Source organism: Somniosus microcephalus, unplaced genomic scaffold (genome assembly GCF_052327205.1).
Source record: "Somniosus microcephalus isolate GS21.2 unplaced genomic scaffold, FLI_Smic_1.0 unresolved_chr7, whole genome shotgun sequence".
NCBI classification, from domain to species: Eukaryota; Metazoa; Chordata; class Chondrichthyes; order Squaliformes; family Somniosidae; genus Somniosus; species Somniosus microcephalus.
In genome coordinates, this window is record NW_028225185.1 from 11848576 (window position 1) to 11873368 (window position 24793).

Consider the following 24793-nt stretch of genomic DNA (forward strand, 5'->3'; position numbering starts at 1 on the left):
TCTTCCTCCTGCTGCCTTGGCCATTGGCACTTTGCTCCCCCGGCCCATAAACAAATAGAAAGAGCCCACAGAATGTTGACCTTCATCTCAAGAGGGCTGAAATACAGAGTGTTGCAATAGTACGGAGCTCTGGTCGGACCCCAATCTGGAGTCACTGGCCTAGAAATTCGGTGGGCTGCACCACCAGTTAGCGCCCAAAGAGGGCACTCAGTGGCTTTAGCGCCACTGGCCACGCCTCCCGCGAAATTTAGCGGGGCGCTAATTGCGGCGTTAGCCGGTAGCGCTGCGCCGCCACCGATGATGTCATCGGTGTGCGCAGCGCCCCGCTACCGCCCTGAACGCGATATTGGGTCACGCCGACCCCCCCCCCCACCCCGTAGCGCCGGTCGCAAATCGCGACCGATTCAGGGGGGCCTACCTGTGGCGGCAGTGGCGCAAATTAAAGGGGAGGTGCGGGGCGGCCATTTTTTTCAGTGGCCGCCTGCCAGCACCTCCTCGCGCCGCCCTCCCCGGCCTCCTGATCCCCCCTCCCCCCCAGGCAGTGCCGGCTGTGTCCCGAGAGCCCGGCACTTCTCCTCGGCGCCGGGCTCTTTTGCTGGCACTCGCGATCGGAGATTGCGCTGGTGCAGGCCCCTCCCCTTTAAGAAGGGGAGGAAGGCCTGCAGTACCGCAGCGCGCCGTGCCTCGAGCAGCGCCCCGCTTCCGTTTGGGGCGCTGAAACTGAATATCGGGATGGCGCAAGCGGCTCCGCCCGGAGCGGTAATTCCGGCGCCCAGGCGAGCTTGGGGCGCCACCGAATTTCTAGGCCACTGTGTTCAGTTCTGGGCCCCGCGCCTCGGGAAGGATTTAAGGACATAAGAACATAAGAAATAGGAGCAGGAGGCCGCCATTCGGCCCGTCGAGCCCGTGCCGGCTCTCTACAAGAGCACTTCAGCTAGTCCCACTCCCCCACCCTCCGCCCTCTCCCCGTAGCCCTGCTTAACCTCTAGTGTGCCAGCAGTAGAAATCCTGGGCAGCTAGAGAAATGTGGAATAAAAACCCAGAATTACGCTGGCAAAGCTCAGCAGGCCAGGCAGCATCCGTGGAGAGAGAGAGAGAGAGAGAAAGAAACAGAGTTAACCTTTCAGGTCGTCAGAACCGGAAAAAGTTAAAGATATAACAGGTTTATTTAAGCAAGTGCAGAGGCAGGGAAAGAGGGAGGAAAGACCAAAAGGCAAGGTCTGTGATAGTGTGGAAGGCAGGAGAGATTCAAAGACAAAAGTGATGAGTGACCCTCTTCGAGACCCATCTTTTATAAGAACTTAACATAAGCAATAGGAGCAGGAGTCGGCCATTCGGCCCCTCGAGCCTGCTCCGCCATTCAATGAGATCACGGCTGATCTTCTGCCTCAACTCCATTCACCAGCCCTATCGCCATATCCCTCGATGCCCTTACTAGTCAGAAATCTATCGACTTCTGTTTTGAATATACCCAATGACTGAGCCTCCACAGCCCTCTGGGGTAGAGAATTCCAAAGATTCACCACCCTCTGTGTGAAGAAATTTCTCCTCATCTCAGTCCTGAATGGCCGACCCTTTATCCTGAGGCTGTGGCCCCTGGTTCTAGACTCCCCAGCCAAGGGAAACATTCTCCCAGCATCCACCCTATCAAGCCCTGTAATAATGTTGTATGCTTCAATGAGATTCCCTCTCATTCTTCTGAATTCAAGAGAATACAGGCCTAGTTTACTCAATCTCTTCTCATACGACAGTCCCGCCATCCCAGGAATCAATCTCGTGAACCTTCGTTGCACTCCCTCTATGGCAAGTATATCCTTCCTTAGGTAAGGAGACCAAAATTGTACACAGTACTCCAGGTGTGGTCTCACTAAGGCCCTATATAATTGGAGTAAGACTTCTTTACTCCTGTACTCAAATCCTCTTGTAATGAAGGCCAGCATACCATTTACCTTCCTAATTTTAAGGTGATGTCCGTCACCTTAAAATTAGAGCCAGGCCGTTCAGGGGTGATGTCAGGAAGCACTTCGTCACACAAAGGCTGGTGGGAATCTGGAACTCTCTCCCCCAAAAAGCAGTAGATGCTGGCTTAATTAATCATTTTAAATCTGAGACCGATAGATTTTTGCTAGACAAGGGTATTAAGGGATACACGGAGCCAAGATGGGTGGATGGAGTTAGGATACAGACCGACGTCACGGGCAGTGACAGCACAACCCCCCCGCAGGCGATACCAGGTCACCACATGACACAAACTAGGGTTGTATTCCTGAGCGAGAACGCTGACGTTGGTGCACCTATCCTGCCAATGGATTTGCAGGATCTTGCAGAGGCAACGTTGGTGGTACCTCTCCAGTGCTTTGAGGTGCCAGCTGTACAATTCAATTCAATTTTATTTGCCATATGTAACTAGTACTAGTACAAGTACAATGGAATGCTTACTCCCCGCCGGGACACGTCAGCTATTCTTACAGCGCCGTGTTCAGAAAGTCAATTCAATGGCATCCCGTGGCAGTGGGAGCACGATGTCCCTCAGCCGCTCCGTCCTCCTCGTCACCGCGGCCTCCTCCTCACCGTTGCCAGCTCCACGTGTGGTGGCCTGCTTCTCCCGCTCACGATCCGACCTCTGGCCGCCATGCCCGGCTCCCCTCCTCCCAGTCGGACTGCGAGCTTCCCGCCATGGAGCTGCCAGCCGACGTGCTGCAGCGGGCCGTCGTGGCTGCTGCTGCTGCTCGTTGCACTGCGCTGCCTCTGCCCGACTCGCCGAACACTTCGCCCCGGTTGCGGGAGCGAGCGGCGAGAGCGGGCCGCCCAAAGCAGGGAGAGCGCGCTTAGCACCGGACCGTCTCGGCCGCCATCTTGACTAGAGATCTTGACTACATGGTCCATGTCTCTGAGGCATACAGCAGGGCGGGCATCACTGCTACTCTGTAGACCATGAGCTTAGTGCCGGTTTTGAGATCCTGGTCTTCAAACACTCTCTTCCTCAGGCGACCGAAGGCTGCACTGGCACACTTGACGGCGGTGTTGGACTTCGTCGTCGACATCTGCCCTTGTTGACAGTAGGCTCCCGAGGTACCCGATGACTGAGCCTCCACAGCCCTCTGCACATGAGCAAGAGGAGGCACCTTGTCTGACAGGTTCCCTCTCTCTGCTGCCGAATGAAGGGCCTCTCTTCTGGTGAGCTGGCTGAGATAGGAAACTCGCTGTGTTTTTTTGGGGATGTGGGGTTTAGGGGCTGTGGTTGGACCGGTGACTTCATGAACGTACATCATCCCATTCACTGAGTAAGACTGAAGGAGTTTGCAAAAGACATGGTAGGGCAAGGCTGTGGATGCTTTTCAATATGAGGGCGAACTAATTGTGCACTTGTGCTCCCTGTTTATGCTCCACACGAGCCTCTAAACACCGGCATAGACCGGTTGGGCCGAATGGCCTGTTTCTGTGCTGTAAATTCTATCGAAGCTTACGGGGCGATCTAATCGAGGTGTTTAAGATGATTAAAGGAGTTGATAGGGAAGATAGAGAGAAACTATTTCCTCTGGTGGGGGGTGAGTCCAGAACAACCTTAAAATTAGAGCCAGGCTGTTCAGGGGTGATGTCGGGAAGCACTTCTTCACACAAAGGGTGGTGGAAATCTGGAACTCTCCCCCCCAAAATGCTGTTGAGGCTGGGGGTCAATTGAAAATGTCAAAACTTTTGAGGTTGATGTATCCTTGCTGAGGAGGCTGCAGTGTGGACCGTCTACAAGATGCACTGCAGCAACTCGCCAAGGCTTCTTCGGCAGCACCTCCCAAACCCGCCACCTCTTCCACCTAGAAGGACAAGGGCAGCAGGCGCATGGGAACACCACCACCTCCAAGTTCCCCTCCGAGTCACACACACCATCCTGACTTGGAAATATATCCGGCCGTTCCTTCATCGTGGCTGGGTCAAAATCCTGGAACTCCCTCCCTAACAGCACTGTGGGAGCACCTTCACCACACGGGACTGCAGCGGTTCAAGAAGGCGGCTCAGCACCACCTTCTCAAGGGCAATTAGGGATGGGCAATAAATGCCGGCCTTGCTAGCGATGCCCACATCCCATGAACGCATTAAAAAAAAAATTTGTTGGGTAAGGTTATTAAGGGATATGGAACCAAGGCGGGTAGATGGAGTTTGACGTAAAAAAAATTACTAGGCACTTGGTCTAAGCGTTAAACAAAGCTTTAATCAACTGTTTTACAACATGGAGGTCTAGTTGTGTCCTTCACTAGTTCCTGTTAAGAATGTCCTGAGCAAGCTGGGCCCATGCCCGAGTATTTATACTCTCCCTGGACAGCGCCACCAGCAGGCCGCCCAGTATTATTTCATAAGTCATTTCCATGTGAATGACAAGATTCATGTCGCCCTCCTCCTGAAGAAATGCTTACAACATGGCCTTGTCATAACCAACACCTTGTTCCATCAGAGAGACAACTACAAGGCTTCATGGCAGCACCCTCGCTCCAAGCACTGGCATCTGCTGGACTACGTCATCATCCGAGCGAGGGACCGCAAGGACGTCCGCATCACCCGCGCCATGACAGGAGCTGATGACTGCTGGACAGACCACCGCCTAATCCGCTCTGTCATCTCCATCAATGTAGCCCCAAAACAGCGGCGGCAACAGAAACAATGCCACAGGAAAATCAACGCTGGAGCACTCAAAGACCCCGCTAAGAAAGCTCTATTCAGCCTGCGCCTCACAAACAACCTGACGACTCCCAGTGATTCAGAGACACAGAGTGCCCACGGCGTCTGGTCTGCACTCAAGGCCTCCATAATCAACACCTGTGAAGGGACGCTCGGTCACTCAACCAGGAAACACCAAGACTGGTTCGACGAGAATGACCAGGAGATCCAGGAGCTAATAAGCCGCAAGCGCAAGGCATTTCTGATCTGGAAACAGCAACAGAACTCGAGAGCAAGAAAGCAGCTCTACAGAAGCCTGAAGGCCGAGGTCCAACAAAAAACACGCGACCTAAAGAACAGATGGTGGGTGGAGAAAGCGCAGGAGATCCAGCAACTAGCCGACAACCACGACGTGCGTGGATTCTTTAGCGCAGTCAAGACCATCTATGGCCCAAGCACCCAAGGCCCTACCCCACTGCGGGCCAAAAACGGAGAGGTACTCATCAAGGACAGAGAGGCAGTCAGTGCCTGCTGGAAGGAGCACTTCGAAGACATCCTTAACCGAGACTCTGTCTTCGCGCGAGTGTCCTCAACTCCATCCCACAGCATGCTACCCGCCACCATCTCGGCACAACCCCAGCCCGGCATGAGGTTGGAAAGCCCATCCGACAACTGAAGAACAACAAAGCCTCAGGAGCAGATGGAATCCCCGCCAAGGCACTAAAGCATGGCGGAGAAGCACTATTGGCGTGACTACGTTAACTCATTTCTCTTATCTGGAAGGAGGAGAGCATGCCAGGGGATGTCAGAGATGCCATAATCGTGACCATCTTCAAGAAAGGTGACAAGTCCGATTGCGGTAATTACAGAGGAGTTTCCCTGCTGTCTGCCACAGGAAAAGTCATCACAAGAATCCTCCTCAATCGCCTTCTCCCAGTGGCTGAAGAGCTCCTCCCAGAGTCGCAATGCGGATTCCGCCCACTAAGGGGCACAATGAACATGATCTTCACCGCGCGCCAATTACAAGAGAAATGCAGGGAACAGCACCAACCACTCTACATGGCCTTCTTTGAACTCACAAAGGCCTTCGACGCTGTCAACCGTGAGGGATTATGGAGTGTCCTCCTCAAATTCGGCTGCCCTCAAAAGTTTGTAACCATCCTCCGCCTGCTTCACGATGACATGCAAGTCGTGATTCTGACCATCGATTTCCACCACAGACCCAATTCACGTACGGACCGGGGTCAAGCAAGGCTGTGTCATCGCACCAACGCTCTTCTCGATCTTCCTTGCTGCAATGCTCCATCTCACCCTCGGTAAGCTCCCCACTGGAGTGGAGCTAATCTACAGAACAAACGGGAAACTGTTCAACCTCCGTCGCCTCCAGTCCCGATCCAAGGTCGTCCCATCCTCTGTCGTCGAATTATAGTATGCAGACTGTGATAAAAATGATAACTTCCGGGAAGTTATGTCATCACTTCCTGTGAACTATGAACTATGAACTGTGTACATACCTCACTTCCTGTCATATGTCACTTCCTGTTGGACTGGTATAAATACTGGTCTGTTCAGTATTGTAAGGGGCTTCTACCAGAGGCATGGTAAAGACCTCTCTTGTGTATATAGTGTGTTTATAAGTTACTTGATGGTAAGTCTCCTTTTTCTTACATCAATTTAAGTAACTTAATATTTACACTGACAAATACTAGACCTTCAGACAAACTTGGAAGTTAAGGATCCAGGGAACCACCCATCATGGAGAAAATCCTTAGACCTATTCGTCTGGACTTGGACCCGAATACACCAGCAGCTGGCAGGGTATGGAAGCATTGGTATCGTACTTTTGAGAATTTTCTGGATGAATGTAAAGCGGATGCTCCTGCTAAATTGAAGATACTTGTCAATTATGTGACCCCAAAAGTGTTCGAATATGTTGATGAATGGGATAATTACGAAGAGGTGATTCGGGCACTTAAGAAACTGTATGCGAAGACCCCAAATGAGGTCTATGCTAGACATCTACTGGCCACAGCCCGACAAGGGCCAGGGGAATCAATTGACGAATTCCTGCAAGAACTTCGCAGGCTCAGCGTAGATTGTAACTTTCAGGCAGCCTCAGCTGAGCTGTACCGCCAAGAAATGATTCGTGATGCTTTCATCTGCGGGATTGCCTTTCCATTTATACGCCAGCGTCTACTAGAAAGTAAAACACTTGAGCTACAAAAAGCTTTTGACCTAGCTTGTTCACTGGATTTGGCAAAGAGAAATGCAGACCTCTATCAGCTGCCCAGATCTCGATCTGCTGCTGTAGCTGCAACCAGACAATTCAAGCGGTCTCAGGTGAACCCTATCATGGGGGAATCTAATTCTGATAATTCTGATGAAGAAGAGGAGGACGACCCCACTTTAGCAGCCTCTTGGCAATCTAGGAAGGAATGCTTCTTTTGTGGAGATGCTTTTCACCCTAGGAAAACCTGCCCTGCTCGCAATGCAATCTGCAGTTATTGCGGGAAAAAAGGACACTTTGCTAAAGTTTGCCTATCAAGGGCCTCTACGAGGGCCAATCCAGCTAAGGCCTACCGAACTGCCCCAATTAGGGCCTATCAAGATGCTCCAGCTAGGACCTATCAAGCTTCCTCTCGAGCTCTCTCCCGAAGAAGCACACCGAGAGTTTTAGCCACTCTCTGTGCAACGACACCAATTACAGCTGCTTGCCCACAGAACCTGTCTCATGCAGCCACAAAAATTTCAATTAAAGGGCATACCTTAGATGCCTTAATTGACTCAGGAAGTACTGATAGTTTCATTAAGGAACAGATTGTTGCGAAATTGAAACTACATGTCTACAGGACCAGGCAATTGCGATGGCCCAGTCATCACTTAATACCAGAATCTCCGGCTTTTGTGTTGTTGATATGACACTTCATGGTCGTATGTATCCCTCCACCTGACTTTCGGTGCTCAAGGACTTATGTAGTGATCTCCTCTTAGGGCTGGACTTCCAAAAACAGCATAAGAAACTCACCATTGAGTTTGGTGGATCCAAACCCGGACTTACTATTTCTAATATACCGTCTAAATTACCATTTTGTGCATTATCAGCAGCTTCACTTGATGAACCCTCATTATTTGCCAGTATTCCGCCTCAATGCAAACCGATAATAACGAAATCGCGGCGCTTTAATCAGGAAGACCAATCTTTTATTGCAGCTGAAATCTCTCGACTTCTAGCAGAGGATATCATTGAACCATGTTCGTCGCCCTGGCGGGCTCAAGTCGTCATTGTCAAGAACCCTCTAAAACCTCACAAACAGCGACTATGCATCGATTATTCGCAAACCATCAATCAATATACCGACTTGGACGCCTACCCATTGCCACGCATTGATGATATGGTTAATAAACTGGCCGAATACAAAGTGTTCTCAACTTACGATTTAAAAAGTGCCTATCATCAGTTACCCTTGAAGGTCTCAGATAAGCAGTACACAGCCTTTGAGGCTAATGGACGGCTGTACCAATTTCGTCGCCTCCCATTCGGGGTTACTAATGGAGTGGCTGTCTTTCAACGGGCAATGGATGGCCTGGTTAAGCAGGAAAACCTAAGGGACACTTTTCCCTATCTTGATAACATTACCATTGCAGGTCACGATCAACAGGAACACGACTCCAACCTCCAAAAATTTCGGGATGCCCTCCATCGCCGTAATTTGACCCTGAATGAATCCAAATCTGTTGAGTCGCAACCGACCATCAACATCCTTGGCTACTGCGTAGGCAATGGTATCATTAAGCCAGACCCAGAAAGACTTCGCCCGCTCCAAGAGCTCCCGTCACCTAAGAATCCGACTTCTTTACGTCGGGCTCTCGGTCTGTTTGCATACTACGCTAAATGGATTCCTCATTTTTCGGACAAAATCCAACCCTTGCTGCATGCTAGATCATTTCCACTGGGAACAGCGGCTGTTGCAGCCTTTAACCTTCTCAAAAAACAGTTGGAGAAAGCGGCTCTTCACTCCATCGATGAGAATCTCCCTTTCGTGGTTGAATGTGATGCCTCGGAGGTGGCGATCTCGGCTACTCTGAATCAGGAAGGTCGTCCTGTAGCATTTATGTCCAGGACCTTACAAGGTGCCGAGCTACATTATCCTCCGGTTGAGAAAGAAGCCACAGCCATCATAGAGGCAGTACGGAAGTGGAACCATTTTCTAGCTCGCCAGCACTTTACATTGATCACGGACCAACGATCAGTCGCCTTCATGCTCGATAATCGAAAACGAACTAAAATTAAGAATAATAAAATACAACTTTGGAGGATGGAACTGGCCTCTTTTGGTTATACCATTCTCTATCGGCCTGGCAAGGAGAATGTGGCCCCGGACACCCTCACACGGGCATTCTGCTCCACTATGTCATCCTCCACTCTCATGGATGTCCACAATGGTTTGTGTCATCCTGGCGTTACGCACATGCTACATTTCGTACGATCACGGAATCTCCCTTTTTCCACTGGAGATGTAAAGAAAATGTGCTCAGAATGCCGGCTTTGTGCGGAATTAAAACCTCAGTTCTTCCGCCCCTCAGATGGTATGCTCATACATGCAACCAAACCGATGCAACGACTTAGCATCGATTTTAAGGGCCCAGTGCCCTCTTCAACTCGGAACACATATTTGCTCACCATGATCGACGAATATTCACGTTTTCCGTTTGCCTTCCCCTGCTCCAATATGCTGGCGTCCACAGTAATCTGCTGCCTTGAGCAGGTATTTTCTCTCTGTGGCATGCCGGCTTATATTCACTCAGATCGGGGTCCATCCTTTATGTCAAGGGAACTCAAGGACTACCTCTCAGAACGGGGAATTGCTACAAGCAAAACAACACCATACCATCCCATCGGAAATGGGCAGGTAGAGAGGTATAACGGTATCATCTGGAATTCCGTACGTCTCGCTTTAAGATCTCGGGGCCTACCAGACCAGCAATGGGAAACAGTGCTTCCGGATGCATTGCACTCTATACGGTCCCTGCTTTCTACAGCCACAAATACTACACCTCATGAGCGGTTCTTTGGATTCCAGCGTCGCTCATCTCATGGGACATCACTCCCGTCATGGCTAACTACTCCTGGACCTGTATTACTCCGAAGATACGTTCGGACGTCTAAAAATGACCCTCTTGTAGACGAGGTCGAACTAACCGATGCCAACCCCACCTATGCAAACATACGATATTCCGACGGCCGAGAATCTACCGTATCATTACGGGATCTGGCTCCCTGCCCACCAGGACCTAGTGGGACATCGGGTGATGGCATTTCACCAGGAAACTCTTGGGACCTATCGGGTACCCCTCTCCAGGACCCTGATCGGACACCAACTAGCTTGGTGCCGGTAGAACCCCGTGCTCAAGGTTGCGACCCTCCCAGTACCGCGCATGAAAGTACTGATCCGCCACAGACCAGCTCTGCACCTCCCTCTGAACAGAGGCAGTCCGACTTTGAACCTATTGGGGCTCGTACTCGAAGCCATGATCTCCCCGACCCTTCACAGGGCAATCCAGGCCACACAGACTCTGACCAATGGCCAACCGCATGTAAGCGGACCAGCGACCCTCTACGATGGGAATCCAACGGGTGCGACTCTTCCTTGTTCGGCGGCTGCGGACCAAAAGGTAGACCACAGCCTCCTAATCCTGCAGGAGGGAAGAATGTGATGAAAATGATAACTTCCGGGAAGTTATGTCATAACTTCCTGTGAACTATGAACTATGAACTGTGTACATACCTCACTTCCTGTCATATGTCACTTCCTGTTGGACTGGTATAAATACTGGTCTGTTCAGTATTGTAAGGGGCTTCTACCAGAGGCATGGTAAAGACCTCTCTTGTGTATATAGTGTGTTTATAAGTTACTTGATGGTAAGTCTCCTTTTTCTTACATCACAGACGATGCTTGTGTCTGCGCTCACTCGGAGGTCAAACTCCAAACCATCGTCAACACCTTCATTTAAAGGAACAGGCCAACATCCCCATCTCTGATGGACGGGTCACATCGTCCGCATGCCCGATACGAGACTCCCAAAACAAGCGCTCTACTCGGAGCTCTGACACGGTAAGAGAGCCCCAGGTGGGCAGAGGAAACGCTTCAAGGACACCCTCAAAGCCTCCTTGAAAAAGTGCAACATCCCCACCGACACCCAAGACCGCACAAAGTGGAGGAGAAGCATCTGGGAAGGCGCCGAACACCTCGAGTCTCTTCGCCGGGAGCAAGCGGAAGCTAGCGCAAACAGCGGAAGGAGCGCACGTCAACCCAAGCACCCCACCCACCCGCCCCTTCAACCACCGTCTGCCCCACCTGTGACAGAGACTGTCGGTCCCGCACTGGGCTCATCAGTCACCGGAGAACTCATTTTTAGTGTGGAAGCAAGTCATCCTCGGTTCCCGAGGGACTGCCTAAGAAGAAGAAGGATTTATCCCTCAACCAACATCGCTAAAAAACAGATGATCCGGCCATTATCACATTGCTGTTTGTGGGAGCTTGCTGTGCGCAAATTGGCTGCTGCGTTTCCGACATTACAACAGTGACCACACTTCAAAAAAAGTACTTCATTGGCTGTAAAGCGCTTTGGGACGTCCTGAGGTCACGTCGCTCTTTCTCAATATACTTGCTGATGAACAGGAGAGGCTGTTATAAGAAGGCGCTTCTCTGTAACATAAACCCTGTCTAATATGATAAGGCGTTGCTGCATCATTCATGACAGAGCGTTCAGCCATCCCAGCCCTGCTCTCTGGAACCCTGCCCGCCCCAAAACCTGCCGCCTCTCTCTCCTGCTTTAGAAACCTCCTCAAAACCCATCCTTTCGACCGAGCTTTCGACCAGCTCTCCCACTCCTTTATTCCCCCCCCCCGCCCACCCCCCGTGCAGCACCTCAAGACACTTCCTCCCAGGCCGCCCGCCTTTTCTGCGGCCTAGAGGAGTCCATGTTCCATGTTAATATTCAGCGTGAGAGGTTGCAGCCCCCTGTTCCATCACTTAAAGGGGCTGCTGCCCGATTTTTCGGCTGCACTTCAGTCCCCACGGCTTCTGATCTTCGGTCACCCGGTGCGGAGGGGAGCGGGCAGGGTCGGGGGGCGGGGAGCGACCTCCTCGTGGGACTGCTCCTGGGCCTGGCCAAAGTGGCCATTAATAGGTCCAGGCAGCGGGGGGGGGGGGGGTTGTCCGGCCCGATTGCCCTGACTCTCTTCCGCGGCTATGTTCGCGCCCGGGTGGCCCTGGAGACGGAGCACGCGGTGTCCGCCGGCGCGCTCGAGACCTGCCGCAACCGGTGGGCGCCGCGGGGGACTGGGAGCGCATCGTCACCCCCGGGCAATGTAATTATAATTTAATAAGTTCAATTTAAAGTTCTGTTAATTTTCAGTTAATTCACAGTTAATTTGGTTCTGTAGGTATTGTCGTATACCTAACCAATAACGGAGTTTGACTCAGAAGAACAACAAACTGGTTTTTAATGTTGGATTAGATGAAATACAGCAGACAATGGAGATTGATGTTGGAGAACTGTGGAACAGGTCTTTCCCCAGCGGGGACGCCACGAGGACTGCCTGGGCAGCCCCGTGGATCGCGTGATGACGTCATCGCGTTTTCCCGCGCTTGGGGCAGTCACGTGATATGCGTCGTGACGTCATCGCGTTCTCCCGCGCTTGGGGCGGTCACGTGCTATGCGTCGTGACGTCACCGCGTTTGTCCGCATCATCGCGTTTACCCAGCACCCGGCACTGCAGCTGGCCGTTGCGGCCGAAGTCGCGGGAGCGGGAGGCCGAGCCGGGCCGGCGGCCGAAGTCGCGGGAGCGGGAGGCCGAGCCGGGCCGGCGGCCGGCGCGTTTACCCGCGTCCTTAAAGGGGCAACGCCCCGTGCATGCAAACAGTATATACACAACGTTGAAGAGAATTATGTACAGCAGCTAAGAGACATTCAGTAGTGCCACTACAGTTCGATAAAAAGAGGAACTCGAGACAGTTCGCCCGCGTTAAAAGGCACGTACATAAACGGCCCCGTTAACTCGCCCGAGACAGAACATTTCCCGGCACTCGACATTCCACTGGGGCTGCAACCAAGCTGCAGTACAAGCGGACGGAGTGTTGAACGGGTCGTTGACTAGCCTTTACAACAGGTTACAGGATACCACACGTACTGGCAGGACAGAATGCTGGCAAGCCGAAAGAGCACGGAGGATTTTTATTTTTACCCACCCCGGAAAGCGAGCGAGTGTATTTTTCCGACTTACCCATCCTTTTTAGCACGGAATCCTCCTTTCACAGGCTGAAGTGACCTCGCAGAACTCGGGGGTGGGGGGGGTGGTCGAGCTCTTGAGAATATTTTGCAGAGAGGGAGAGCGGCAGAGCAGCGCACACACAGACACAGAGAGAGAGAGAGAATGATAACCCAGAGTCCACACGTTAGTAGATACTGTTCCTGTCACGCCTCAGGGGTGGGAGCACGAGATTAATGTTTCAGCCATTAAAAAAAACCCGAACCATTTTTAACTCTTTGCAGTGCAGCCTAAGTTAGAGGTTCTGTTAACCATTAACCGGCATTTTTCCACCCCGCCACTTTCATCGGTTGGTGACAGGCATTTAAAAGAAAGACTCGCGGCAGCCGATTTGTGCACAGCAAGCTCCCACAAACAGCGATGATGATAATGACCGGATCATCTGTTTTTAGTGATGTTGGTTGAGGGATAAATATTGGCCCCAGGACACCGGGGAGAACTCCCCCCTGCTCTTCTTCCAATAGTTGCCGTGGGATCTTTTACGTCCACCCGAGAGGGCAGACGGGGCCTCAGTTTAACATCTCATCTGAAAGACGGCGCCTCCGACAGTGCGGCGCTCCCTCAGTACTGCCCCTCCGACATTGCGGCGCTCCCTCAGTACCGCCCCTCCGACAGTGCGGCGCTCCCTCAGTACCGCCCCTCCGACAGTGCGGCGCTCCCTCAGTACCGCCCCTCCGACAGTGCGGCGCTCCCTCAGTACCGCCCCTCCGACAGTGCGGCGCTCCCTCAGTACAGCCCCTCCGACAGTGCGGCGCTCCCTCAGTACCGCCCCTCCGACAGTGCGGCGCTCCCTCAGTACCGCCCCTCCGACAGTGCGGCGCTCCCTCAGTACCGCCCCTCCGACAGTGCGGCGCTCCCTCAGTACTGCCCCTCCGACATTGCGGCGCTCCCTCAGTACCGCCCCTCCGACAGTGCGGCGCTCCCTCAGTACCGCCCCTCCGACAGTGCGGCGCTCCCTCAGTACCGCCCCTCCGACAGTGCGGCGCTCCCTCAGTACCGCCCCTCCGACAGTGCGGCGCTCCCTCAGTACTGCCCCTCCGACAGTGCGGCGCTCCCTCAGTACCGCCCCTCCGACAGTGCGGCGCTCCCTCAGTACTGCCCGTCCGACAGTGCGGCGCTTCCTCAGTACCGCCCTCCGACAGTGTGGCGCTCCCTCAGTACTGCCCGTCCGACAGTGCGGTGCTTCCTCAGTACTGCCCCTCCGACAGTGTACATTCCTTTAAGGCCAAAAAACCCCACAGGAAAAGTGGTCCAACCGTGGCTAACAAGAGAATTTAAAGAAAGTATTAGATTAAAGGAAGAGGCTTATAATGTTGCCAAAAAGAGTAGTAAACCTGAGGATTGGGAGGATTTTAGAATTCAGCAAAGCAGGACCCAGAAATTGATAAAGAAAGGGAAAACAGAATATGAGAGTAAACTAGCGAGAGACATAAAAAAAAGACTGTAAAAGCTTCTATAGGTATGTAAAAAGGAAAAGACTAGCGAAAGTAAATGTGGGTCCCTTACGGGCTGAGACAGGAGAAATTATAATGGGGTATAAGGAAATGGCAGGGAAATTAAACAAATACTTTGGCCTCGATTTTTCTAATGGAGGCGGGTTGAGTGCGGGTCCGCTGATTGGAGGCTTTCCGACCCGCTCCCGGTTGCCGCCTCCCAGAACTTACTACTTTGGCTTGATTGGCCTCGTCACAGCCGACGTGCGGGTCCCCTCCAGGCAATTGCTTGGAGGCTGTCAGTTTCTCGCCTCTGATGACGCGTTGTTTGGATGAAAATTTAAAGGGGCCATGTCCCCTTTGGGGGAAATGTCAATGGGATGGATTGGTGCTGTATTATATAGAAAGGGAGTTGACAGCGTCGGTTCTGAACAAAATTTAACGAATGAAATTGCTGGTCATATTATTCCAGAAAGATTTTATGATTTTTTATTTATATATCAATTTATTATCTGACTAGGAAATGAAAAAGATGCCAGATTTGTTCCAATCATTGGCTTTGTAATATTAATGCTTTTTTCTCTTAAAGGTGCTCGGAGCTGCAGGAACGGCAGCCCCAATAACTAAGGCTGCACCCAGGTTCAATGAGGGCTCTCTCCATTCTCTTGTTGAGGGAGTTAGAGGACGTCAGGAGCTCCTTGACATGAATCAGTCATTCATGAAAGAAAGATTTATGAAATAATACTGAGTGGCCTATGGGTGGCACTGTCCAAGGAGTGTATAAATACTTGGGCACGGGCCCAGCTTGCGCAGGACATTCTTAGCAGGAACTAGTGAAGGACACAACTAGACCTCCATGTTGTAATACTGTTGATTAAAGCTTTGTTTAACGCTTAGACTAAGTGCCTCGTAGTTTTCTTACGTCACTGCTCTTCCCTGGAAGCGGAAGGAGGAGGTCTCCTCAGCAAACCGAGGCAGCTTGGCTGCAAGTTGCCAAGGAGGTGAGCTCGAGGTCTGTGTGCAGACGCACATGGGTTGAGTGTGGTAAAAGGTTTAATGATCTGCTGAGATCACTTAAAGTGTGGGTTCTTGTGTTCTGGGAAATGGAAGTTCAAGAGTGATTTCCATGTAGAATGATGGTGGTGACACTGAGCGCAAACCACCGTTTATTGGACAGATGATGCCTGGGGTTTTGAGGATGTCGGACTTATATTCATCTCCATGTGCCAGCCACCTGTGGTTGAAGCGTTAGCTTACGCGAATCTGGCATGGATGAGTGCATCCCTTGCCTGACGGCCAGCAATATGATCGCCTGCTGCTGGATTGGCCACATCCGGCCCCGCAAGGTGTCACTCCCCATCCTCCTCCTCATCCTCTTCCTCATCCTCTTCCTCATCCCCTTCATCGAGGCGGTTCAGAGAAGGTTCACTCGGTTGATTCCAGAGATGAGGGGGTTGACGTATGAGGAAAGGTTGAGTAGGTTGGGACTCTACTCATTGGAGTTCAGAAGAATGAGAGGCGATCTTATCGAAACATATAAGATTGTGAGGGGGCTTGATTGGGTGGATGCGGGGAGGATGTTTCCACTGATGGGTGAGACTAGAACTAGGGGGCATAATCTTAGAATAAGGGGCTGCCCTTTCAAAACTGAGATGAGGAGAAACTTCTTCACTCAGAGGGTAGTAAATCGATGGAATTTGCTACCCCAGAGAGCTGTGGAAGCTGCGACATTAAATAAATTTAAAACGGAGATAGACAGTTTCCTAGCTGATAAGGGAATTAGGGGTTACGGGGAGCGGGCAGGGAAGTGGACGTGAGCCTAGGTTCGGATCAGCCATGAGCCTATTGAATGGCGGAGCAGGCCCGAGGGGCCGTATGGCCTACTCCTGCTCCTACTTCTTATGTTCTTATGTTCTTATCTTCCTCCAAGGAGGCTCTGTGCTGAGCCGCTTGTTCATCCGGCAGCACTAAGCCGCGCTGCTCTTCCTCCGAATCTGACGACCAGGATGAGAGGATGTCAATGGTTCTCATCCCGTCGTTATAGATTTCAGTTGAGACAAGAAGCTTGCAAGCGCAGACTCAAAGTGGCCTGAAATTATTCCCAATCAGTTCAAACAGCAGATGTGTGTTAGCTTGACCAGTCACAAGGTCAGTAGAGTTGCAAAATCTTATCCCAAACCTCCAACAACAAAGTTGTTGCATCTGAATGCCAGCCATGTTACAGGAGCGCTTTTAAAGTTCTGCACCAATAATGACTACAGATCATGTCCTCCACCAACTCGTCTCCTTGCGGCAGGACTGTTTCTGACGAGACGGGAAACAGGAGCCAGAGGCACGAAAACGGGAAACCTCTGTCAAAATAGGATTATCAAGGCAGTTAACAGGCTCTTAACTGCCTTAACGACCTGTCCCGCCGGTTGGAGTCGGGTCAGTTTGGAAGCAGCTGAACGGACACGCACGAAAATCGCGTGGGGGCGGGATGGAGGCGGGCTGGGTGTCTGAAGCCATTTTTTCCGATTTTACCAGCTGACACGCCTCCAAACCCGCCTCCTCAGGACTGTTAAAATCGTGCCCATAGTGCCTGGGAAATAGTGGAGAACCATGGGTCTAGCGAGAATGAGGAACTGAAAGAAATTAGTATTAGTAAAAAAATAGTACTGGAGAAATGAATGGGACTGAAAGCCGATAAATCCCCTGGACCTGATGGTCGACATCCTAGGGTTTTGAAAGAGGTGGCTATAGAGATAGCGGATGCATTGGTTGTCATTTTCCAAAATTCCATTGATTCTAGCACGGTTCCCGCGGATTGGAAGGTAGCAAATGTAACCCCACTATTTAAGAAAGGAGGGAGAGACACACCGGGGAACTACAAACCAGTTAGCCTGACATCGGTAGTAGAGAAAATCTATTATTAAGGACGTGGTAAAAGAGCACTGAGAAAATAGTAATAGGATTGGGCAGAATCAACACGGAATTATGAAAGGGAAATCGTGTTTGATGAATCTGTTAGAGTGTTTTGACTAGCAGAATAGTTAAGGGGGAACCAGTGGATGTGGTGTATTTGGATTTTCAGAAGGCATTCGATAAGGTGCCACTCAAGAGGTTATTAAACATAATTAGGGCTCATAGGATTGGGGGTAATACACTAGCATGGATTGAGGATTGGTTAATGGACAGAAATCAGAGAGTAGGAATAAACGGGTCATTTTGGGGTTGGCAGGCTGTAACTAGTGGGGTACCGCAAGGATCAGTGCTTGGGCCTCAGCTATTCACAATCTACATCAATGATTTGGATGAGGGGGCCAAATGTAATACATCCAAGTTTGCTGATGATACAAAGCTGGGTGGGAATGTAAGTTGTGAGGAGGATGCAAGGAGGCTTCAAGGGGATATAGACAGGCTAAGTGAGTGGGCAAGAACATGGCAAATGGAATATAATGTGGAGAAATGTGAAGTTATCCACTTTGGTAGGAAAAATAGAAAAGCAGAGTGTTTTTTAAATGGAGAGAGATTGTGAAATGTTGGTGTTCAGAGGGACCTGGGTGTCCTTGTACACGAATCACTGAAAGTTAACATGCAGGTACAGCAAGCAGTTAGGAAAGCAAATGGTATGTTGGCCTTTATTACAAGAGGATTTGAGTATAAGAGTAAAGACATCTTACTGCAATTATATAGCGCCCTGGTGAGACCACACCTGGAGTACTGTGGACAGTTTTGGTCTCCTTACCTAAGGAAGGATATACTTGTCGTAGAGGGAGTGCAACAAAGGTTCACCAGACTGGTTCCTGGGATGGGGGGATTGTCCTATGAGGAGAGATTGAGTAGACTAGGCCTATATTCTCTAAAGTTTAGAAGAATGAGAGGTGATCTCATTGAAACATACAAAATTCTTACAGGGCTTGACAGGGTCGATGTTTCCCCCTGGCTGGGGAGTCTCGAACCAGTGGTCACAGTCTCAGGATAAGGGGTCGGCCATTTAGGACTGAGATGAGGAGGAATTTCTTCACTCAGAGGGCGGTGAATCTTTGGAATTCTCTGCCCCAGAGGGCTGTGGAGGCTCAGTCGTTGAGTATATTCAAGGCTGAGATCCAGAGATTTTTGGACTCTCGGGGAATCGAGGGATATGGGGATCGGGCGGGAAAGTGGAGTTGAGGTCGATGATCAGCCATGATCTCATTGAATGGCGGAGCAGGCTTGAGGGGCCGAATGGCCGACTCCTGCTCCTATTTCTTATGTTCTTATGACATCATCAGAAAACACAGTATCAGTTTTCACATGTACACTGACGACACCCAGCAATGGATTCTCCTCCACCCCCCCACCACCCCCATTGTAGCCCTTTGCTCCCACATTGTTATCTCTGGTGTCCCCCGAGGATCTATCCTTGGCCCCCTCCTATTTTTTTTATTAAGTCATTTTTTTATGGGATGTGGGCGTCGCTGGCAAGGCCGGCATTTATTGCCCATCCCTAATTGCCCCTTGAGAAGGTGGTGGTGAGCCGCCTTCTTGAATCGCTGCAGTCCGTGTGGTGAAGGTGCTCCCACAGTGCTGTTAGGGAGGGAGTTCCAGGATTTTGACCCAGCGACGATGAAGGAATGGCCCGATATATTTCCAAGTCAGGATGGTGTGTGTGACTTGGAGGGGAACTTGGAGGTGGTGGTGTTCCCATGCGCCTGCTGCCCTTGTCCTTCTAGGTGGAAGAGGTGGCGGGTTTGGGAGGTGCTGCCGAAGAAGCCTTGGCGAGTTGCTGCAGTGCATCTTGTAGATGGTACACACTGCAGCCACGGTGCGCCGGTGGTGGAGGGAGTGAATGTTTAAGGTGGTGGATGTGGTGCCGATCAAGCGGGCTGCTTTGTCCTGGATGGTGTCGAGCTTCTTGAGTGTTGTTGGAGCTGCACTCATCCAGGCAAGTGGAGAGTATTCCATCACACTCCTGACTTGTGCCTTGTAGATGGTAGAAAGGCTTTGGGGAGTCGGGAGGTGAGACACTCGCCGCAGAATTCCCAGCCTCTGACCTGCTCTTGTTGCCACAGTGTTTATGTGGCTGGTCCAGTTAAGTTTCTGGTCAATGGTGACCCCCAGGATGTTGATGGTGGGGGATTCAGCGATGGTAATGCCATTGAATGTCAAGGGGAGGTGGTTAGACTCTCGCTTGTTGGAGATAGTCATTGCCTGGCACTTGTGTGGCGCGAATGTTACCTGCCACTTATCAGCCCAAGCCTGAACATCATCTACATGTTGCCCCATGATGACATCATCCGAAAACACAGTGTCAGTTTCCACATGTACGCTGACGACACCCAGCTCTACCTCACCACCACCTCTCTTGATCCCTCCACGGTCTCTCAATTGTCAGACTGCTTGCCCGACATACAGTTCTGGATGAGTGGAAATTTTCTCCAATTAAATATTGGGAAGACTGAAGCCATTGTTTTCGGTTCCCGCCACAAACTCCGTTCCCGAGCCACCGACTCCATCCCTCTCCCTAACATCTGTCTGAGGCTGAACCACACTGTTCGCAACCTTGGTGTCATATTTGACCCTGAAATGAGCTTCTGACCACATATCCGCAGCGTAACTAAGACCGCCTGTTTCCACCTCCGTAACATCGTCCGTCTCCGCCCTTGCCTCAGCTCATCCGCTGCTGAAACCCTCATCCACGCCTTTGTTACCTCCAGACTTGACTATTCCAACGCACTCCTGGCTGGCCTCCCACATTCCACCCTACGTAAACTTGAGGTCATCCAAAACTCGGCTGCCCCGTGTCCTAACTCGCACCGAGTCCCGTTCACCCATCACCCCCTGTGCTCGCTGACCTACACTGGCTCCCGGTTAAGCAGCGCCTCGATTTCAAAATTCTCGTCCTTGTTTTCAAATCCCTCCGTGGCTTCCTCGCCCCCCCTCCCTATCATTGTAACCTCCTCCAGCTGCACAACCCCCCCTCCCCGAGATCTCTGCGCTCCTCTAACTCTGCCCTCTTGAGCATCCCTGATTATAATCACTCAAACATTGGCGGCCGTGCCTTCAGCCGCCTGGGGCCCCGAGCTCTGGAATTCCCTCCCTAAACCTCTCCGCCTCTCTCTCCTCCTTTAAGACCCTCCTTAAAACCGACCTCTTTGACCAAGCCTTTGATCGCCTGTCCTAATATCTCCTGATGTGGCTTGGGGTCAGATTTTGTCTGATAACCGCTCCTGTGAAGCACCCTGGGATGTTTTACTACTGGGACGTTAAAGGCGCTATATTAATACAAGTTGTTGTTACTCTTACTCAAGAGCGTCAGTTGAAAGGCCATTCGGCCCATCAACCTTGCAGCCTCCAGAATCATTGTATGACTATTCGATCATGGACACGCTGCTCCCTCCCCATCTGCTGATCCCCTACTTCAGGGACTCTTGAGTTCCCCTCCCATTATTCCCTTTTCTCTTCAACCAATGATCTCTAATCTATTCCTAAACCTCGACACGATTTCTGCTTCGGTCACGAACTACGGTCATGCATTCCACAGCTCTGCAACCCACTTGTGTAAAAAAATGTATTTCCTGCTCTCGAGAACAACAGCTGGCGTTTACACAGCGCCTTTAACGGAGTAAAACGTCCCACGGCGCGTCACAGGAGCGTTACTCAGACTGAATTCGACCCGGAGCCACATAAGGAGATATTTGGACAGGCGACCAAAAGCTTGGTCAAAGAGGTCGGTTTTAAGGAGCGTCTTAAAGGAGAAGAGAGAGAGACGGAGAGGTTTAGGGAGGGAATTCCAGAGCTCGGGGGCCCAGGCGGCTGAAGGCACGGCCGCCAATGGTAGAGCGATGGGAATGACTCGGCCTGTATTCACTAGAGTTTAGAAGAATGAGAGGGGATCTCATGGAAACGTATAAAATTCTGACAGGGCTGGACAGACTGGATGCAGGGAGGATGTTTCCCCTGGCTGGGGGGGGTCTAGAACGAGGGGTCACAGTCTCAGGATACGGGGTAGGACATTTAGGACTGAGATGAGGAGAAATTTCTTCACCCAGAGGGTGGTGAACCTGTGGAATTCTCTACCACAGAAGGCTGTGGAGGCCAAGTCACTGAATCTATTTAAGGAGGAGATAGATAGATTTCTAGACACAAAAGGCATCAAGGGGTATGGGGAGAGAGCGGGAATATGGTATTGAGATAGAGGATCAGCCACGATGACATTGAATGGCTCGAAGGGCCGAATGGCCGACGCCTGCTCCTATTTTTCTATGTTTCTATCGAGCAACCAGAGAGTGGTGAGAATGTTGCTACCACAGGGAGTCGTTGAGGCGAAGAGCAGAGATGCATTCAAGGGGAAGCTAGATAAATACATGAGGGAGCCTGGCGATCGAAAAATGTAGACACAGGCAGACCCGGCTACCAAGAGAGGACAGGATATGCTCTCACTGCAGTCAGGGAGTGGTGGAGACAGAGATGCACTTCCTCACAGCTTGTAGAAAATATCAGGGCATAAGGGAGAATTTCTACCCAAAATTCACAAAAATATGCCCGGAATTCAGAAATTTGAATGACGACCAAAAACTCCCATACCTACTAGGGGAAGAGAGAAATTGTGTAACCTTAGCGGCACACTATGTTACAGCTTGCCATAAACAGAGGGACAACCACTAAATATAAGAAAAGAGTATATACAAATTATATGAATGTATATTTATACACTCAGGGATATATCTGTTTGTACACTGTATGGATAGATCTGTATTTTTGTGAACAAACATGAATGTTTTTCGGCGCTTTGGCAACATAAGATGTACCTTGTCATGCCAATAAAGCGATTTGAATTGAATTGAATTGAATTGGGAGAAAGGAAATAGAGAGAGTTATGCTGGTAGGGTGAGATGAGGAAGAATGGATCGCGTGGATCACAAACACCGACACAGACCAGCTGGGCCGAGTGGCCTGATTCTGTGTCAGCCAGTGGCTCAGTGGGTAGCACTCTCTCTCTCTCTCTTGCCTCGGAGTCAGAAGGTTGTGTGTTTGAGCCTCCACGCCTCTCGGGCGGATGTTAAGAGATCCCACGGCCACTATTGGAAGAAGAGCCGGAGGAAGGAGGGAGTGGGAGTGGGGGGGTGAGAGAGAAAGAGAGATGTTCCTGGGGGCCCGATATTTCTCCCTGAACAAACACCGCTAAAAAAAAAACAGACGCTCTGGTGGGATTCACAGGAGGCTGTACGAGCGCTGCCCAGTAACTACAACTTTGAGATATACAAGACTGTCTGGAGAATAAAACAAGCAGAAGCTAAGAGAGTTGCCCTGCAAATGCCTGAAGGACTCCGGATGTTTGCCTGCGCGATTGCTGATATCATAGAAAGTATTACATACGAGGGCGGGAAAAGCAGGCCCTGGAAGGTCGGACACGGCGGGAGGCTCGGAGGTCAGACCAGGAGGAAGGAGAGCCAGGGAGAAGCAGGCCCCGGGGACGTCGGTACCACAGCGGCTGAAGATTGTCGGGCAGGAGTGCGGGAAAGGCGGGGCGAGGCGAGAGCGGACCCTATTGTGATGGCGCCGACGAAGATGGCTGCCGTCCTTGCGGGCTCCGTGCGTACCAGGCAGCCAAGTGTCCTTTGCTGCTTGGTGCGCTCGGCTCGTTAAGAAAAAAGCATTTCACTGACTGGATTTCACTTGTATTTGGTTATGTGACAAATAAAAATTGAAATTGAAATTGAAATTGAAACACATTGCTGTTTGTGGGAGCTTGCTGTGCGCAAATTGAGTTGCCGCATTTCCTACATTACAACAGTGACCACACCTCAAAAAAAAGTACTTTTTTGGCTGTGAAGCGCTTTGGGACGTCCTGAGGTGATGAAAGACGCTGGAAAAATGAAAATTATTTTATTTTCCGTCTCTGCTGTATGTTCTATCGAAGTTCAATGCAGACCCAAGTCACAATTGCCAGGTTGGATAGCAAAATACTGCAGATGCTGGAGATTCGAAATAACAACAGAAAATGCTGGAAAAACTCAACAGGTCAGGCAACATCCGTGGAGAGAAATTAGAGTCGACGTTTCGGGTCGGAACCCTTTTTCAAACTGGAAAGGAAATAAAATAGATCGAAAGGCAGGGCTGCGATAGAACAAAAGAAGTGAAGAGGTATTCAAAACCAGACGAGATGGTAATAGGACAAGTGGAGACAAAAGACAGCTCAAATTAGGTGTGAAGTGTACTGGCAGGATGAGAGACAGCTGCCATGTGGGAGAGAGAAAGATTGGGCGACCGCTTTGCGGAACACCTCCATTCAGTCCGTAAGGGTGACCCCGAGCTTCCGGTCGCCTGTCACTTTAATTCACCGCTCCACTCCCACTCGGACCTCACCGTCCTCGGGCTCTTGCATTGTTCCACGGAAGCTCAGCGTAAGCTCGAGGAACAGCACCTCATCTTCCGATTAGGCACTTTACAGCCTTCAGGACGCAATATCGAGTTCAACAATTTCAGATCATAACCTCGGCCCCTATTACATTTTTACTTATATTTTGTTTTTCCACCCTTTTATTTTGGGTTTTCCCTCCCCCCCCTTTCCTTTTTTTTCTCTCTCCTACACGGCAACTGTCTCTCATCCTGCCAGTACACTTCACACCTAATCTGAGCCGTCTTTTGTCTCCACTAGTCCGACCACCATCTCGTCTGGTTTTGAATACCTCTTCACTTCTTTTGTTCTATTGCAGCCCTGCCTTCGATCTATTTTATTTCCTTTCCAGTTTTGAAAAAGGGTTTCAACCCGAAACGTCGACTCTTAATTTCTCTCCACGGATGTTGCCTGGCCTGCGGAGTTTCTCCAGCATTTTCTGTTGTTATTACAATTGATGGACGCAGACTTATTCCATCTGCAAGAAATGACTGCAAAGCCACAGTTTGCATCTAAATCAGCAGCAAATGGGTGACCAAGCATCACTATTTAATCGTGCATTTAAAACCACAGACAAAAACAATAACTAGCCGCAGGGGGGTCCTGATCGAGCTGTCAAATGTGCAGCACCCGCGTGTCCCCTTTTCTCCAAATGGTGCATTCTGCAAACGCCCAGCTGGGCATTGGTGGATGGACTATACCATGCATTTTTGAGGTGATCTCTGAACGACACACTTAAAAACTATTCAGGCACGTGTGATGCGCAGAGCCCTGATCATTATAATGGATTATCACTTTTATTACAGGCCCTGTGCAGATAAAAGCGATTAGCTGCGCTGTGGTAGCAGAATTGGACAATTACAATGCTGGATTCCCCTCTCAATGGTCCAGCCTGGGCTCCCAAGCGTGGACTATTCCAATAACTCAAAATAGGTGGAGCTCATTAGCAAAAACAAATTCAAATAAAGAAGAAAAGTCTGGCTAGCAAGACATTAGCAATCAATATCTGTACATTAT

At 50.7% G+C, this 24793-nt stretch overlaps 1 protein-coding gene across 1 annotated transcript in view; it reads right to left on the minus strand.

Annotated features, from left to right (window-relative positions):
* Nucleotides 1–13123, minus strand: part of selenbp1 (selenium binding protein 1) — a 75299-nt gene extending 62176 nt beyond the window's left edge. Inside the window, exon 1 of the mRNA XM_085978650.1 lies at nt 12938–13123. Within this exon, the coding sequence (XP_085834776.1) occupies nt 12938–12941 (4 nt within the window). The 5' untranslated portion in view covers nt 12942–13123. The remainder of the gene's footprint in view (nt 1–12937) is intronic.
* Nucleotides 13124–24793: the final 11670 nt, after the last annotated feature.